The following is a 15,029-nucleotide window of genomic DNA, read 5'->3' on the forward strand; positions in this document are numbered from 1 at the left end:
TAGCGAAAATTTCAAGCTCCTATCTAGAAAAATGTTGAATTTCTAATTTTTCCCGGAAGACGCTGAATTTGAATTTCTGAATTTGAATCTGAATTTGGAAAATGTTGAATTTCTAATTTTTCCCGGAAATCACGGGTGCGTGTTCATTTGTTTTTTTGTTTTTTTTTCCAGGGGTGATCGTATCGACTAAGTGGTCCTAGATTGTCGCAAGAGGGCTCATTCTAACGGAAATGAAAAGTTCTAGTGCCCTTTTTAAGTGACCAAAAAATTGGAAAAATGTCAGAATATAAAAGTTTGTTATGTAAGTTAATTCTTAAGTTACGCATATTTTTTACTAATAAAAACGTTCGTTAAAAATTAAAAGTTCTAGTTGCCTTTTTAAGTAACCGAAAAATGGGAGGGTAACTAGGCCTCCTTCCCCACCCCTTATTTCTCAAAATCGTCTGATCAAAACTAAGAGAAAGCCATTTAGCCAAAAAAAGAATTAATATTCTAATTTCATTTTAATAATTTATGTGCGGAGAGCCAAAATCAAACATGCATTAATTCAAAAACGTTCAGAAATTAAATAAAAAACTAGTCTTTTTTAACTGAAAGTAAGGAGCGACATTAAAACTTAAAACGAACAGAAATTACTCCGTATATAAAATGGGTTGTCCCCTCCGCAATCCCTCGCTTTTTACGCGAAAGTTTGACTCTTTGTCACAATTCTACTTTTTAAAACAATTAAACGCTTTAATTGTCAGTGTAATGGTCAGTGGCGTGACTCTGTAAGCTTAGCCAGAGTCGACCCAGCTCTAAATGGGTACCGGGAGAAATCTGGGGAAGGTAAACAGGAAGGGTGTGCGAAAGCACAGGATGGATGGCCCCCAACCCCCCATTGCACTTCCTGGCTGAAGGGCCAAGAAACGGAGATCAGCACCCCCGGTACGGACTGTAAAGTCTAATGCCGTATCCTTTACCTTTTTTTACCTTTACTAACAGTAATCTGTAAAATGAACCAAAACAAAAATGCCTTTGAAAGTCTTTATACTGAAACTTAAAAGGATATACGTTTAAGGAAGAGATATTACTGCTGCTACTACTACTAACAACCCACTGAAGCACCATGCTGCCTGAGGCCAACACAGCTGTGCACGTTCTTCTTCCATCCAATTGTACGGAAAGCTTCCCTCCTTACACCCTCACAAGAATTTCCTTTAAAGCCCTTCTTACGACCTCTTTCCACCCCAATCGGTGATGGCTATATATGGCCCATTTCGTTTGGACTTAGATGAATGGCCAAAAAGGATGATTTTTGGCAATATGTCATTCTTCATCTGCACAACGTTTCCTAGCCATTTTAACCTTTCTTTATTATATCTCTACAATGTGGGATAGAATCAGACTTTACATATAGCTTGCTGTTTGAAATACGGTCAGTCAAACGGGCACCCCCCAAACTATCTGTCGACAGTTCCTATAATCCTCCTCCATTTTCCAAAGCGCCCACGGTTCAGACCCATGCTTGACCAGTGTCTTCACTGTAGCTTCCAGTGTTCTGATCTTGGTTTGCAGACTTGTCTTTCTATTCTTCCAAACTTTTTTTTGCTGTCAAAAAACACCCTGGGACTTGCCTACTCTACTTTTTACATCTTCGCTGTATCCACCGTATTTACTAATAATGCTACCCAGATCTGTCAAGCTATTCACTTGACAGATATTCTTGTTAGACTACATTACCTCTTCACCTTCATTCATTCCTAGTCCAAGCAATTTAGTCACATATGATTTAGAAACATCTGTGTTGATTTATAATATGTCACACAAATAAACAAATCAGTCAATGCAAACTTTTCAATACGGAACTGCATCAATGCGTAATTTCTCTTTGCCAGTACCTTAGAACCAAATGCCTTTTTGAATGGCAATATTCAAAGCAGGGACATATCAAAAAAGTAGAAATTAAACGATCGAATATTACCTTTAAATTCAAGCTTTTATTTACAAAAAAATCCAATATAGGATATGCTCAAGCTTCTTACCCTTCGCAATTAGTATGTGGGTCAATGTTAACCCATTCCTGTGTTAGTGAGTCTGACCTCGAGCTTTTCTGATCCTCAGTGCTCATAAATGAGCCTATGCACCGTTCGTGATAATGTCACAAAATAATGTCATGATATATGTCAAGCTATCTGTCAAGAATCAAGTGCGTTTATTTACTAATTGCTACCCAGATATGTCAAGCTATCCTCTTGACAGATCTTCTTGACAGATCTTCTTGTTAGACAACATTACCTCTTCACCTTCATTCATTCCTAGTCTAAGCGATTTAGTCATTCGTAACATTAATTTTTTGAACCTATTCTTGCACCCTGAACTCTTCAAACCTCCAAAGATCGTTCATTATGCTAATATTTCTAAATTGGAAATATAAATTATCTGTATAATCAAGTCAAGCAGAATCTTACTTTCCCATTTGATTTTATGCTCTCCCATGATCTTTGCCGTGCTGCATAGGACATAGGATGAAAAAAGATGAGAAAATAAAAATATGCTGCCATTTACTTCCGAAACCTAGTCTTAAGATTTCGGTTAAAGATGACCGGGGGTGGGGGGTTCAGGAGGGGTGTTCTGATGAAACAAATCAATCTCATGAAACATGCGGAAAATCATTGCTGTTTACGGGAAGGCTGAAGACTGGGTGATTAAGATGAAGTATGCAGTTTTGTATTAGTAGTGAAGTTTTTCTAAAATGTAGGCTATCATAATGTTACTCTTAAAATTCCTCCCATTCATTATATATATTGAGATAAACCCGATTTTGTAAAGGAGGGGCTAATTTCTACCAATGATTTGTACCGCGAAAAATAATGACCATATGCCACTACTTTGGGTAATTTTGAATTTGGTAAAAATTTTGTTATATTTTTTGGTTGTTTGAAATTAGTGAAACCCATATTAAATTAGGCTGAAGGATTCCTTTGAGGATACTGTTCTAAATGACGTCTAATAATATGAATAAGATTTCCTGCCTGTGATTTTCTGAGGGTAATATGAAGGTTTCCTATAGGAAGTCTGAGTCTGAAAATAACCTTAAGAGGCTTTCTGGATGATCTTTTTTTCCTTGCTATTATACCATTCTCAGAACATTGTTTTACTCTTTTCTGGGTGATTTTACTGAGCTATTTTTCCTAGAAAGTTGTAACTAGGGATGTAGAAAGTTGTATGAAAGTGTAGAAAGTTGTAGTTGTAACTCAACTTCTGGTTTATGGTAGAACCGTATCTGTTCTGCATCCACGTGGCTTTCTTTTGCTCTCAAATGCTAATGTTTGCGTTGAAAATGCCATATTTCGGTGTGGAAACGTGCCAAAAGCTCCAAAAAATAAAAATTTCGTATATTTAAAAAAATTTTAAAGACGAAAATGACTAGCGAGACCTACTTCTATTTTGATAGGGATTCAGTAATGATGACCTACTACCCAGATGAAATATTTCAGTATTTTTTGATTTCGGAAATTCATTGGGAATTTCGAAACAAGAGTATAACATCTCTCTAAAATGGCGTTGGACCGAAATAATAAGTACATTTTTGGAAACATCATTGGCTATAAACAGAAATCAATAATCATCTTTGAACACACAACCGAAATCACCTTTGAAAACACAGAAAACCGCATTGATGTTAGAATCGAGACACCAATGTCTCTTTTTTTCTCCATCGCTAGAAGACTGCTGGAAGATCGTAGGGGGGTGGTGGTTAAATGCTGTTTCGAAACCTAATGCTCATTTTTACGCATTTTTTATAATTTTGTCTTGACAGGCCCAGATTAAAGGGCCATTTGGCACCAAAATTGACACTACTTGGTGCCATTTTCCGAGTAAAGAAGGCTAGGAAACTAGTTTGACTCACTTTAAATGTTTGGTACGCCCGCGTTGGACTCGAAATTTATATTGAAAATCTGCATATAAAATGTCAATATATTGTGTGTCAATATATCTAAAATGTGAATATAGCTTGTGTCCTGTCTCAAGTAAAAGTAAGGCAGTAGATCTTCTGGTAAATTTTGGTGAGGGAATTTTATGAGTATGTAGAATGATGCTTATTTAGCCATATTTACTATCATGTGGTAGTCACAGCGCTATGTGTGGGTTAGGAATTTGGAGCGCCGAAACCAATAAAGAGTAGTGTTTGTTTCTCTGATGAGTCCTATTTGATGATGATTAGTTTGAAATAAATTACTTGAATATGGTGGCCTCTGGTTTTGAGTTCAGGATAGCTTATATTTACTAACTACAATCTTGTTTGTCCGTGGGTCTTTTTTATGGGCTGACTTTATTTGGGTATATTGTTTACCCTAGGTTTTTGTTAGGCAACGTCAAAACCTTATTCAAGTGCTTTTCTATTCAAATTACCAATGCTGAAAGAAGTTATTTTTCTTATACTGAATGTTTCTTTTGCCACATTCTGGATCTGCTCGTATTGTTTATTGCCGCAACCACGCATTGCGCTCTCGGCCGAAGGTAGAAAATTAGGACATTAGTACTTGCGCTACGCGGACCATTGGTCAGCATGCGATTTTTTTTAAGTTCTATGTATTGTTAGAAATTTGGCCATAGGATGGATCTTTGGTAATATTGGATCTTTAAAGAAAGGTCAAAAATAATTATTTCTCGTTGTGTTCTGTCTTTGTTTGGATGGTTTAGGTTTCTTTGCTCACAAACAGAAAAATAATGTTTGTTATTTACAAACACTGCACCCAAGACGTGTTTTCACAAGTATAAGTTGGGTAAAAACAGGTCTCAGGCTATTAAAAGGGAAAGATAGAAGTAACATCTGATTGACTTGTTTCTAGTCTACTAACGCCAAACTTCGATGTCAGAAAAAGAATTTTATATTGCTAACATCATAGATATTCTCATAGGAAACAATCTGAGATAGAAAAAAAAAAGTTCACCGCTAAGAGGGCACTGACTGTTGAAAAATTTGTCTATTGAGCAAAGTGGGCGAGTATGCAAACGGGTGTGTATATGTGTTAAATTAAAATAGGATTGGGATTACATACCATGTGAGGAATTTGTTTGTGTTCTCTTTTTCGTTTTTAAACTGATAACAGGTAACACACACATACATAAGAATTTGTTCTGGAGGAAACACAATGTTCCCGGATGGGCATGGGGTTAATTTCGAAAAAGGTAATACAAAAAATCTCCACTATATCCCTGCTAATACCAGACACAGGGTGAACCAGGGGGACTTTGCAAGGGCGTAACTCTACCAACGATCTCGTGAATTTTGCAACTTCTTCCCATAAATGCCTGTAATATTCTTATTCGCCAGTTTTGTTTCTACGAATTTGTCCCAGGTTTTCCAAAAATTCCAGAGTAGCCTACATGCCTGACTGCAATAGAATCAAAATACACCAATAAACATTTTTTGGCCACTTTGACTGTTTCTAGTCTACTAATGCCAAACTTCGACGTCAGACAAAGGATTTTATGCTACTAACATGATAGATATTTCTTTAGGAAATGTTGAAAATTTGTCTATTGACCAAAGTGGGTGGGTATACAAGTGGGTGTGTATATGTGTCTAATTAAAATCGAATTGGGATAACATACCATGTGAGAAATTTGTTTATGTTCTCTGTTTCGTTTTTAAACTGATGACAGGTAACACACACATTCATAGGAATTTGTCTGGAGGAAACCCAATGTTCCCGGATGGGCATGGGCTTAAACTCGAAGAAAATAATACAAAAAATCTCCACTATATCCGTGCTACTATCAGGCATAGGATGAACCGTGGGGGGGGGAGTGCAAGGGCGTAACTCAACAAAAAATCACATGAATTTCGCAACTTCTTTCCATACTTGCCTCCAATATTCTTATTCGCCAATTTTATTTCTACGAATTTGTCATTCTGTTCGGATTAATTAATTCAAGAGTAGCCTACATGCCTGATTGCAATAGAATCAAAATCAGTAATGAACATTTTTTGCCACTTTTCTTCGTTGTTTCTTTTACCCTGCCGTCTCGTTGTTCCTCATACCTTGTTTTATTCATTACTTTCCTGCTACATAACTGATTTTGTGGATGTTTCATGCTATAAACATTGGTCAGTTGGACGTTATTGAAAACATAATGGGCCAGAATATTCAAATCAAATGAGGTTAAATGCGCTAACCATGGGTGTGCGAACTTAATAATGGAAACATCCTTGACAGACATTTTTTTCTTCTTACAATTGTTTTAATTTCCTTAAGTTTAACAGCATTTGTTATACCACTTTGTCACTTTCAAGGACTTACAGAAAAACAAAAATTCTTCCACGCTCAGCTAGCCAATAGGAGCAAGAATAAAGTGTCTACGTGATATTGTTGATCTGGAAATTCTTGCGGAAAACCATGGATGCCTTTTCTCTTGATTTCGAAACACATGGGAGGACTGGCAACAAGAGAACAGAGAATATTACGAAAATGTTTTTTTGATGGATGACTTGAAAAAAAAAGTTGAGGAAAGGACAAATTAAGTAAATGATGGATAATCACGCTGTGATGTTAACCGACTTCAAAGATTCCTCAATTAAATGAAAATAGATGAAATAAATGAAGGAAAATATTACGATGACGGCCAGGGAGGCCTGATAATCAGGACTCAAAATGCAGACTAACCAATGAAATTGGGACCAGTCAGAAATCATTTGAAAACTAAGATAAATATTTGGGTCCCTGTTTTGTCTTAACTACGCCCTCTGACAAATGCTTAGCTCTTGTCAGGGCCATCATAACATGTGACTTAATGGGCTCTTGCCCATAGTCCATGAACTTAGGGGCTCTGTACCAACATGTGCTGAGTGACATGGAGAAGAAAGTGAAAAGAAAATAAATACTAATGAAATGAAATATTTTGGACAATATAAATTAGAGAGTGACCAACTAAACCAAAGAAGAAAATTTTAAAAATCGACGAATTTATGGCCAGTAAGAAGAAAAAGGAGAACAGTGAAACTAATATTTCCCCTGTATACAAGAAGGCGTCCTCAGCGTTGAGAAATAAAGAATAAAGCATATCAACTTAAAAAACGAAGGAATCCGAAATCTAAGGGAATAATGATAATAATAATAATAAAAAAATCAAACTCAGCTGTTCAATGGCTACTCCATGAAGATCGGCTTGATTTTTCTTTTTATTATTTTTCTTATTTTTGATTCCTTTCTTTTTTGAAGCTGTCGAGGTTTTTATTCTTGCTTTCTCAACGCCGAGGTCGACTTCTTGTATTCATGCAAAATATTCGTTTGATTGTTCTTCTTTTTCTTTTGTCATTTTTCACGATTTTCTTATTTGGTCCTGTCATAATCGGGCAGTTTCTCTTTAGGTCTTTTATGAAGACAGCTGCTACTACTACCAACTTATTGCAGCACCAAGCCTCTTAGGGCCAACAAAGCTGCGCATGCTCGCCCTCTACCTCAAGCTATTCAAAGCTTCGCTCTTTTACTCCCTCCCAGCCTCTCCGGTAGTTCCAGTTTCCTTCAAATCATTTCTTATGGCCCCTTCCATTCTATTCGGGAATGAGTTGCTTTTCGTTTAGCTCCTGATTGATGGCCTAAACGCACAATCTTGGGCAATCTGTAATATGCTGAAAAATAAAGTTACTTGGTTGAAAATAAAAACGAGAACCATCAAACAATTCTTGGTAGAGAACTGTAAGTAAGGGACGACTCGACCCAATATTAACCGAGACTAATAATAATAATAAAAAAAAAATCAAATTTTGGTAACAATTCATGCGTCAAAAAATTTAGATTTTTCTGCTGATTCCAAATTTATAAAATTGATTAAGTTTAATGTTACCCATCAACAGCTATGAACCTAAGAAAATTTGACTGATTTTTTTTTTTGGAAAAGGGAAACCAAAAAGCCCAGTGATTTTAATGAAAATCACACCATCAGATTCAGTATATCCGAGAACTCTACTATAGAAGTTTTAAGCTCTTATTTGCAAAAACGTGGATTTTTGAACTCTACGGCTCATTCGAATGGAAATTAAAAGTTTTAGTGACCTTTTTGAATGACTGAAAAGATTGGAGGGCAACGAGCCCCGTTCCCACACCACTATATCAACTTAAAAAACGAAGTAATCCGAAATCAAAAGGAATAATAATACAGAAATAAATCCCAGGTGTTCAATAACTACTCCATTCGAATGGAAATTAAAAGTTTTAGTGGCCTTTTTAAGTGACCAAAAAGATTGGAGGGCAACGAGCCCCCGTTCCCACACCACTATATCAACTTAAAAGATGAAGGAATCCGAAATCAAAAGGAATAATAAAAAAAAAAATCAATCTCAGGTGTACAATAGCTACTTCTTAAGTGACCAAAAAGATTGCAGTGCAACGAGCCCCCGTTCCCACACCACTATTTCCCCAAAGAAATCCGATCAAAATTTTGATACAGGCATTTTATTCCTCATAGTTGAAAGGTCCAGTAACAATGCCTATGGGAATGACATGGCCCCCAAAAGCCCATGGAAAAAGGACTGTAAGCTATACAATTTCCCCATTGTTTGTATACAGTTTTTGTTATTGGGAAATATATGGGAATGTGTTTTTTTTTTTTGGGGGGGGGGGTTATTTTTCGCTGGGGGATTTTCCACGGGGAGTATTTTCAATGGAAAGGAAATTTTCCGTGTTTAATTTTCCCTGGAAGTGGGAGAAAGATTTAAAATCTTAAATCCGGCGCGATTTTAAAAATGATCGTAATTTTTTTATTTTTTTATTTTTTTTCCAGAGAAAGATGGGTTTACTAATATAAATAACAAAACAAAACAAGCAAATGGCCCGAAGCAAAGCTTGTTTGGGCTTACAACCCCAATACACATACAAATAAAAATGATACGAAAAAGAAGAAGAAAATAAAAAAGAAAAGAAAAGAAAAAGAAAGGAAAAAAGACAAGAAAAGAAGAAGAAAAAAATTCAATTAACCTGCATTTAACCTGCATGAAATAAAAAAAGTTTTATTTCAGTTTTTTTGACTGAAAGTAAGGATCGACATTATAACATAAAACGAGCAGAAATTATTCCGCATATGAGAAGGACTACCCATCCTCTATCTCCCGCTATTTCTGCTAAAGTTTGATCTTTCTCCCAATTCTTTAAGAAGTGGAATAAGGAGCTTTTTAAAGGACTAAAAAACTGCATTGTAACTAGCAAGGGGTAAAAGGTCATCCCCCTCTCATACCCAGAATAATTTCTGTTGGTTTTCAGTTTTAATGTTACTTCATACTTTTAGTTGAAAAACTTGTTTTCTTTTATTTAATCCGGAACAGAGTTGGGCAAATTCAAAAGTCATAAGAAAAGTCGAAAACAGGAAAGTGACCAATAATTTGATAAAGAGGTGTGAGTACATGATAATGAAGTGTGAGCCAGCCATTTGAGGACATAAAAATGGGAATCTGCGCTCGAAGCCTCCCTGTTTCTATGTCTACTATATAAATATACCGAAGAAAATTACAGACGCATATTCCTTTTAATAACAAAAAATGCATTATCTACTAAGAACATTAGAAGAAAAAGGTAAAAAAGACAAGAAATTTAAATAGTAGAGAAACTACTGAAAAAAGAAACGTAAACGGCTTGCCATATTAAAAGACCAGGAAATCTGTACCTTAGTGAGAGTAAATCCTTCAATTATTGCCCCAAACCAGGGAAAGGCCGCTGATAAGTGACAAAATATCCATGGAACCACCAATGGTAGGCTAAGTAGCTTAAACAGTGTATTCGACAATTGCTGATTTCAATCCTCACCTCCAATGGAATACCAAAAACGCATAAGAGAATAATCATACCCCCACCCCTTAGCAGATATTTCTTCAGTCCCTCGCCTTAAAAAAAAAAAAAAAAAAAACTCATCGGCTGTCCAACAAACATGTACGCAAAATTTTTCTTTTGGGGGAGCAGTGAAAAAAATAATTTGAACAAGAACCGCTTAAAAATACAGGAAAATTTTGAGTTTTGGAGGAGGATTACCCACTCTCAAAACCCCCTACGCACATCTCTGCTGGTTATGCTCTGATCATACTTTTGTTTTATGTTAGTGTCTACTATGTGTCCGAAGTGGCCGACGCTTATGCCGGAATTTAATTTTGGAGAAGGGGGCACATTTAAAGCGCAAAAAGTACACAAAAATAGGAAATCTTACTGTAAAAGTATTTTTAATCTTGAAATTCCATTAGATTGAGTGAAATACCTCCCTTGTCTCTCCCCCTCCCAGTGGTGGTTCTTGCCTCTCTTGTGCCCAGGCCAAAATCTTGATTGTCTCCCACAAAATTTTCAGGCAAATTTTAACAAAATTTTCATTTTCATTAGCAAAATAATTTTCAATTTATTCCTCAATTAATAATTCATTGTTGAATTATTTTTTTGTTTATTATTTAAATTGTTTAGTTGTTATTAATTATTTAAATTTGAGCATTTTTATTTAGTCAATTAATATTTTATTAATTGTTTTCATTTATTAACTGCGCTCTCCACTTTATTTAATAAAAATAAAATTTCAAAAATTACAAGATAATTATAATCGTTAGATTATTTCTTTGAAATTGCGCCCCCCTAAAATTCCTTTACTCGGGGTAAGTGCCTTTTCAGTCTCTCCCTTGAAACTGTCTCTGCCCTCCCTTCTTCGTGCATGAACCTTTAAAAAAGCGTGTGCAAATCATAACCACCTGTGTCTGCCGTCATTTACATACAATCAAGAAACTGCGAACAGCAATTGTACATAGAGCATAGCTTGCTTTTGTTCATAATACGTTTTGGTTTTGTGACGTGCTATTTCCTTTCAATTTACTGTGAAAATCCATGGAGTTATCAAGGCGATTAATTCCTGAAAAGAATGACACGGCAACAATTTTAGTGTTGTGGCGAAGAGGGAAATTTTTGGCAGTCTACTCCGACCGGTGTTGCGCAATGATACCTTCACAATACGTGTTTTTTGGATTATTTAAACCAGCTGAATTTAGCCGGAAGAGATAAAAACAAAAAACTCCGTGGAGCTTGCTATTGCTGTTGCTCTGTGCTTAACTCTATAATGCAACAGTTTGCTGAGGGTTTTTTTTCGTTTAAGAGTTGTAGATACGTCATTTGTTGTGTAATCGAGGTTTTGAAATTTTTTTCGTGTTTTTTAGTATATTACTTAGTTGTTTTAGAGACTTCATACCAGGTGTAGTGGGAAGATTGTCTGTGTTTAATATATTAATTCATCCGTTGGAATACATATTTTTATTTATTGTACTGTAGGGGATTTGTAAAGTAAACAAGTAAGCTTTTCATCTATTTTATGATAGGTTCAATGGCCGGCTGTCTAATTAATTGGCTGTAAAGTTTTTTTTTTTTTTTTTTTTTTTTTTAGGACCTTCTCTAAAATGCTGAATAGTGGGAGAATTTTGAACTTAATATCAAAATTTAGCATCATATATATATATATATATATATATATATATATATATATATATATATATATATATATATATATATATATGTATATAATATTTAATATATTATGTAATTAGTATTTAACATGCAGCTTGTATTTGATATAAATTTAAGTTATTTGTGTATTTTTCAGAATACACTCGATAAGTGAAGTTAGGTTCTTTCGTGAAACAAACTAGGAGAATTTTGAACTTAATATCAAAATTTAGCGTCATATATATATATATATATATATATATATATATATATATATATATATATATATATATATATATATATGTTCATCTTCATTATTTGTTGTTTCCAGATTTTTAAACCTTAAGTGTGACTGGCGTCAGATAAACAGAAATGTACGCTTCCATAAACCCCCAGTGACTCTTCCCTAAAAACGGATTTATTGTATTTGGCGTGTCCATAACCTATGCCTTTTATTTCAGGAATTTGGATTCTTAGCAGTCATGTTACGTATGTGTTTTAGCAGAACCACGTGTTTATGTTAAAATGGAACACAACACGATTGCCAACCCTGAAATATCAAGTGAACTGAAGATGCATTTTATCGGCACATCTCCAGTAATGAGAACATCCGTAATACGGAAAGCCCCGCCTGAGATCGTACCAGAAAATGGAACTTGTAGTTCATCTAGCTCTTTAGGACACTCGTCAAGCAATGAAGAGCTGAAAGAGCTTAAAGGAAATGAATCTGCCCAGGAACCAGCAAGCTGTAGTGGCTTAGAGGTCAAAAGCAGAAAAAGAGGTGCAGGCTCGAGACTAGAACTGCCATTGAGAGAGAAGATTAAGGTCATTAATGCAAGAGACTCGGGGAAAACTATGAGGCAGATTGCACTTGAGTTTGGCTGTGGCAAAACTCAGGTAGGTTTGCCCTTCTATTTTTGATTTTTAGTCCCTAACAATTCTTAAGACGGATAGGGCATGTTTTACGGATGAAGTATATTAGGCTTCCAAAAATCGTGTTTTCGCCATCCTTTTAGGGGTCAAGTGGAAAGTAGGACGTCTTCGAATGGGTTAAGAAGATATCAAATTGAACACTTTGGGTGGGGAGGGGGAGGATGAGCGTGCACAGTTCTGTTCACCTCAGGTGGCTTGGTACTGCGATGATTGTTTAGTTGGAGCAGCACTAGTATGCCACTATTCTTCTATTTCCAGCGTAAAGGGGGTATCTAATAATCAAGAAATTGCCGCCTTCGTGATCCACCGAGTTAAGATGCGTTTTATTTACTTGTAAAGTTAGCATTGACGTAAATATATATGTGGCTACCCCCTCCCCCACCGAATTCATACTACCCTAAACAGTTCTCAAAATCAAGTGTACATTTAATTAATGACAGAAACTCGTCAATCAGCCCCCCTCCCCTGTAGTTTGTTCCCCCCAGAAAATTCCTAGCTATACGCTCTATAACTATAATACTAAGTGGCAGAATGGTTTATACTCTAATCAAATAAACCGTGCAAATTTTGTGAGTACATCTGCAATACTGTACTGCGAGCAACGATTTTAGCGCGGGTAGGGTCAAAATGGTATTGAGCGGAAATTGAAATAATCAATCAGTTTTAAAACACTGAAAATTATTTTTGCTGAATTTTGTAATTTCAGGGCCACCGAGGGAATTGTGCTCTATGACGAAAGGGCACCCTGCATAATGTCTGACTGATCAAAATTAAGTTCAAATTTTAATTGTTCAAATTTAAATAGTACTCTATAAAGTTTTCTGAATTGTTTCTTTGTATGTGTAGATGTTACATAGATTGTTTTATCAGTTTTGGTAAGTAAATAAGTTTGTAACGCTGAGAAGAGAGGTGGAAAGATTTAAGGTAAAAAAGAAAAAACACCATCGACAAGTTATGTATAAAGCCACAGTTTCAGAGGACATCCTTTCAGAGGCGGGAATTATGAGAGGACATGTGTCCCCATATATTTTGTCTGTCTCTAGATTTTGAAAATATTTTTAAGGGGGAGGGGAATCTTTTGAAAAATGCCCTTTTTGATTTTTTCAATAATAAGAGTAAAAAAAATGCTCCCTCCTACTATATTTTGAAAAACACATTTTGTCCCCTCCCCCTGCCATTGCATCCTGCTGCACCATTTTTTTTGTTCCTAGAGACATACTCATAGTCCATGCACGAAAAGCACTTATTAGAGACAATATTTAGAAAATTTTTGTATTCAAAAAATGCTCCCTCCTACTATATTTTGAAAAACACATTTTGTCCCCTCCCCCTGCCACTGCATCCTGCTGCACAATTTTTTTTTTAGTTCCTAGAGACATACTCATAGTCCATGCACGAAAAGCACTTATTAGAGACAGTATTTAGAAAATTTTTGTATGCAAAAAATGCTCCCTCCTACTATATTTTGAAAAACACATTTTGTCCCCTCCCCCTGCCACTGCATCCTGCTGCCTAATTTTTTTTAGTTCCTAGAGACATGCTCATAGTCCATGCACGAAAAGCACTTATTAGAGACAATATTTAGAAAATTTTTGTATGCAAAAAATGCTCCCTCCTACTATATTTTGAAAAATACATTTTGTCCCCTCCCCCTGTCACTGCATCCTGCTGTAGAGTTTGTTTTTTTTGTTCCTAGAGACATACTCATAGTCCATGCACGAAAAGCACTTATTAGAGACAGTATTTAGAAAATTTTTGTATGCAAAAAATGCTCCCTCCTACTATATTTTGAAAAACACATTTTGTCCCCTCCCCCTGCCACTGCATCCTGCTGCCTAATTTTTTTTAGTTCCTAGAGACATACTCATAGTCCATGCACGAAAAGCACTTATTAGAGACAGTATTTAGAAAATTTTTGTATGCAAAAAATGCTCCCTCCTACTATATTTTGAAAAATACATTTTGTCCCCTCCCCCTGCCACTGCATCCTGCTGCAGAATTTTTTTTTTTGTTTCTAGAGACATACTCATAGTCCATGCACGAAAAGCACTTATTAGAGACAGTATTTAGAAAATTTTTGTATGCAAAAAATGCTCCCTCCTACTATATTTTGAAAAACACATTTTGTCCCCTCCCCCTGCCACTGCATCCTGCTGCACAATTTTTTTTTTAGTTCCTAGAGACATACTCATAGTCCATGCACGAAAAGCACTTATTAGAGACAATATTTAGAAAATTTTTGTATGCAAAAAATGCTCCCTCCTACTATATTTTGAAAAATACATTTTGCCCCTCCCCCTGCCACTGCATCCTGCTGCCTAATTTTTTTTAGTTCCTAGAGACATACTCATAGTCCATGCACGAAAAGCACTTATTAGAGACAATATTTAGAAAATTTTTGTATTCAAATGTTGAACAAACCCTGAAACATTCTGAAATATGAAAGTGAATAGCAATACTAAAACATGAAACAAATAGGAATTCTCCTATACGAATTTGAAAGGGTATTATCCGTGTCCCTAAACCCCCTGCTCTACAGCCCAAATGTTTCGAAAAGTTATCGACAAAGTAAACTGGTTGTATTTGTTGGATTCTAAAATGTTTTCAGGAAAATACTGGCTAAACCTTAGCGTAAATAGTGGGAGAGGAGCA

The 15,029-nt window shown here is 35.7% G+C and overlaps 1 protein-coding gene across 5 annotated transcripts in view; it reads left to right on the forward strand.

Moving 5' to 3' along the window:
- LOC136033168 (uncharacterized) overlaps positions 1-15,029 on the forward strand; it is a 102,248-nt gene that overhangs the window by 31,126 nt on the left and 56,093 nt on the right. For 2 of the 5 annotated variants that reach the window (XR_010618870.1, XM_065713849.1), the window contains exon 2: positions 11,906-12,341. Coding sequence is in view for 4 of the 5 variants with exons in the window: in XM_065713849.1 (XP_065569921.1) it covers positions 11,970-12,341 (372 nt within the window). In the remaining variant the exon portion in view is untranslated. Of the gene's footprint in view, positions 1-11,104; positions 11,134-11,157; positions 11,294-11,905; positions 12,342-15,029 lie in introns of those variants that run through there. The other 3 variants (XM_065713851.1, XM_065713852.1, XM_065713850.1) reach the window with 3 other exon arrangements.

The sequence above is a fragment of the Artemia franciscana genome, chromosome 11, assembly GCF_032884065.1.
Source record: "Artemia franciscana chromosome 11, ASM3288406v1, whole genome shotgun sequence".
In the NCBI taxonomy this organism is placed as follows: Eukaryota; Metazoa; Arthropoda; class Branchiopoda; order Anostraca; family Artemiidae; genus Artemia; species Artemia franciscana.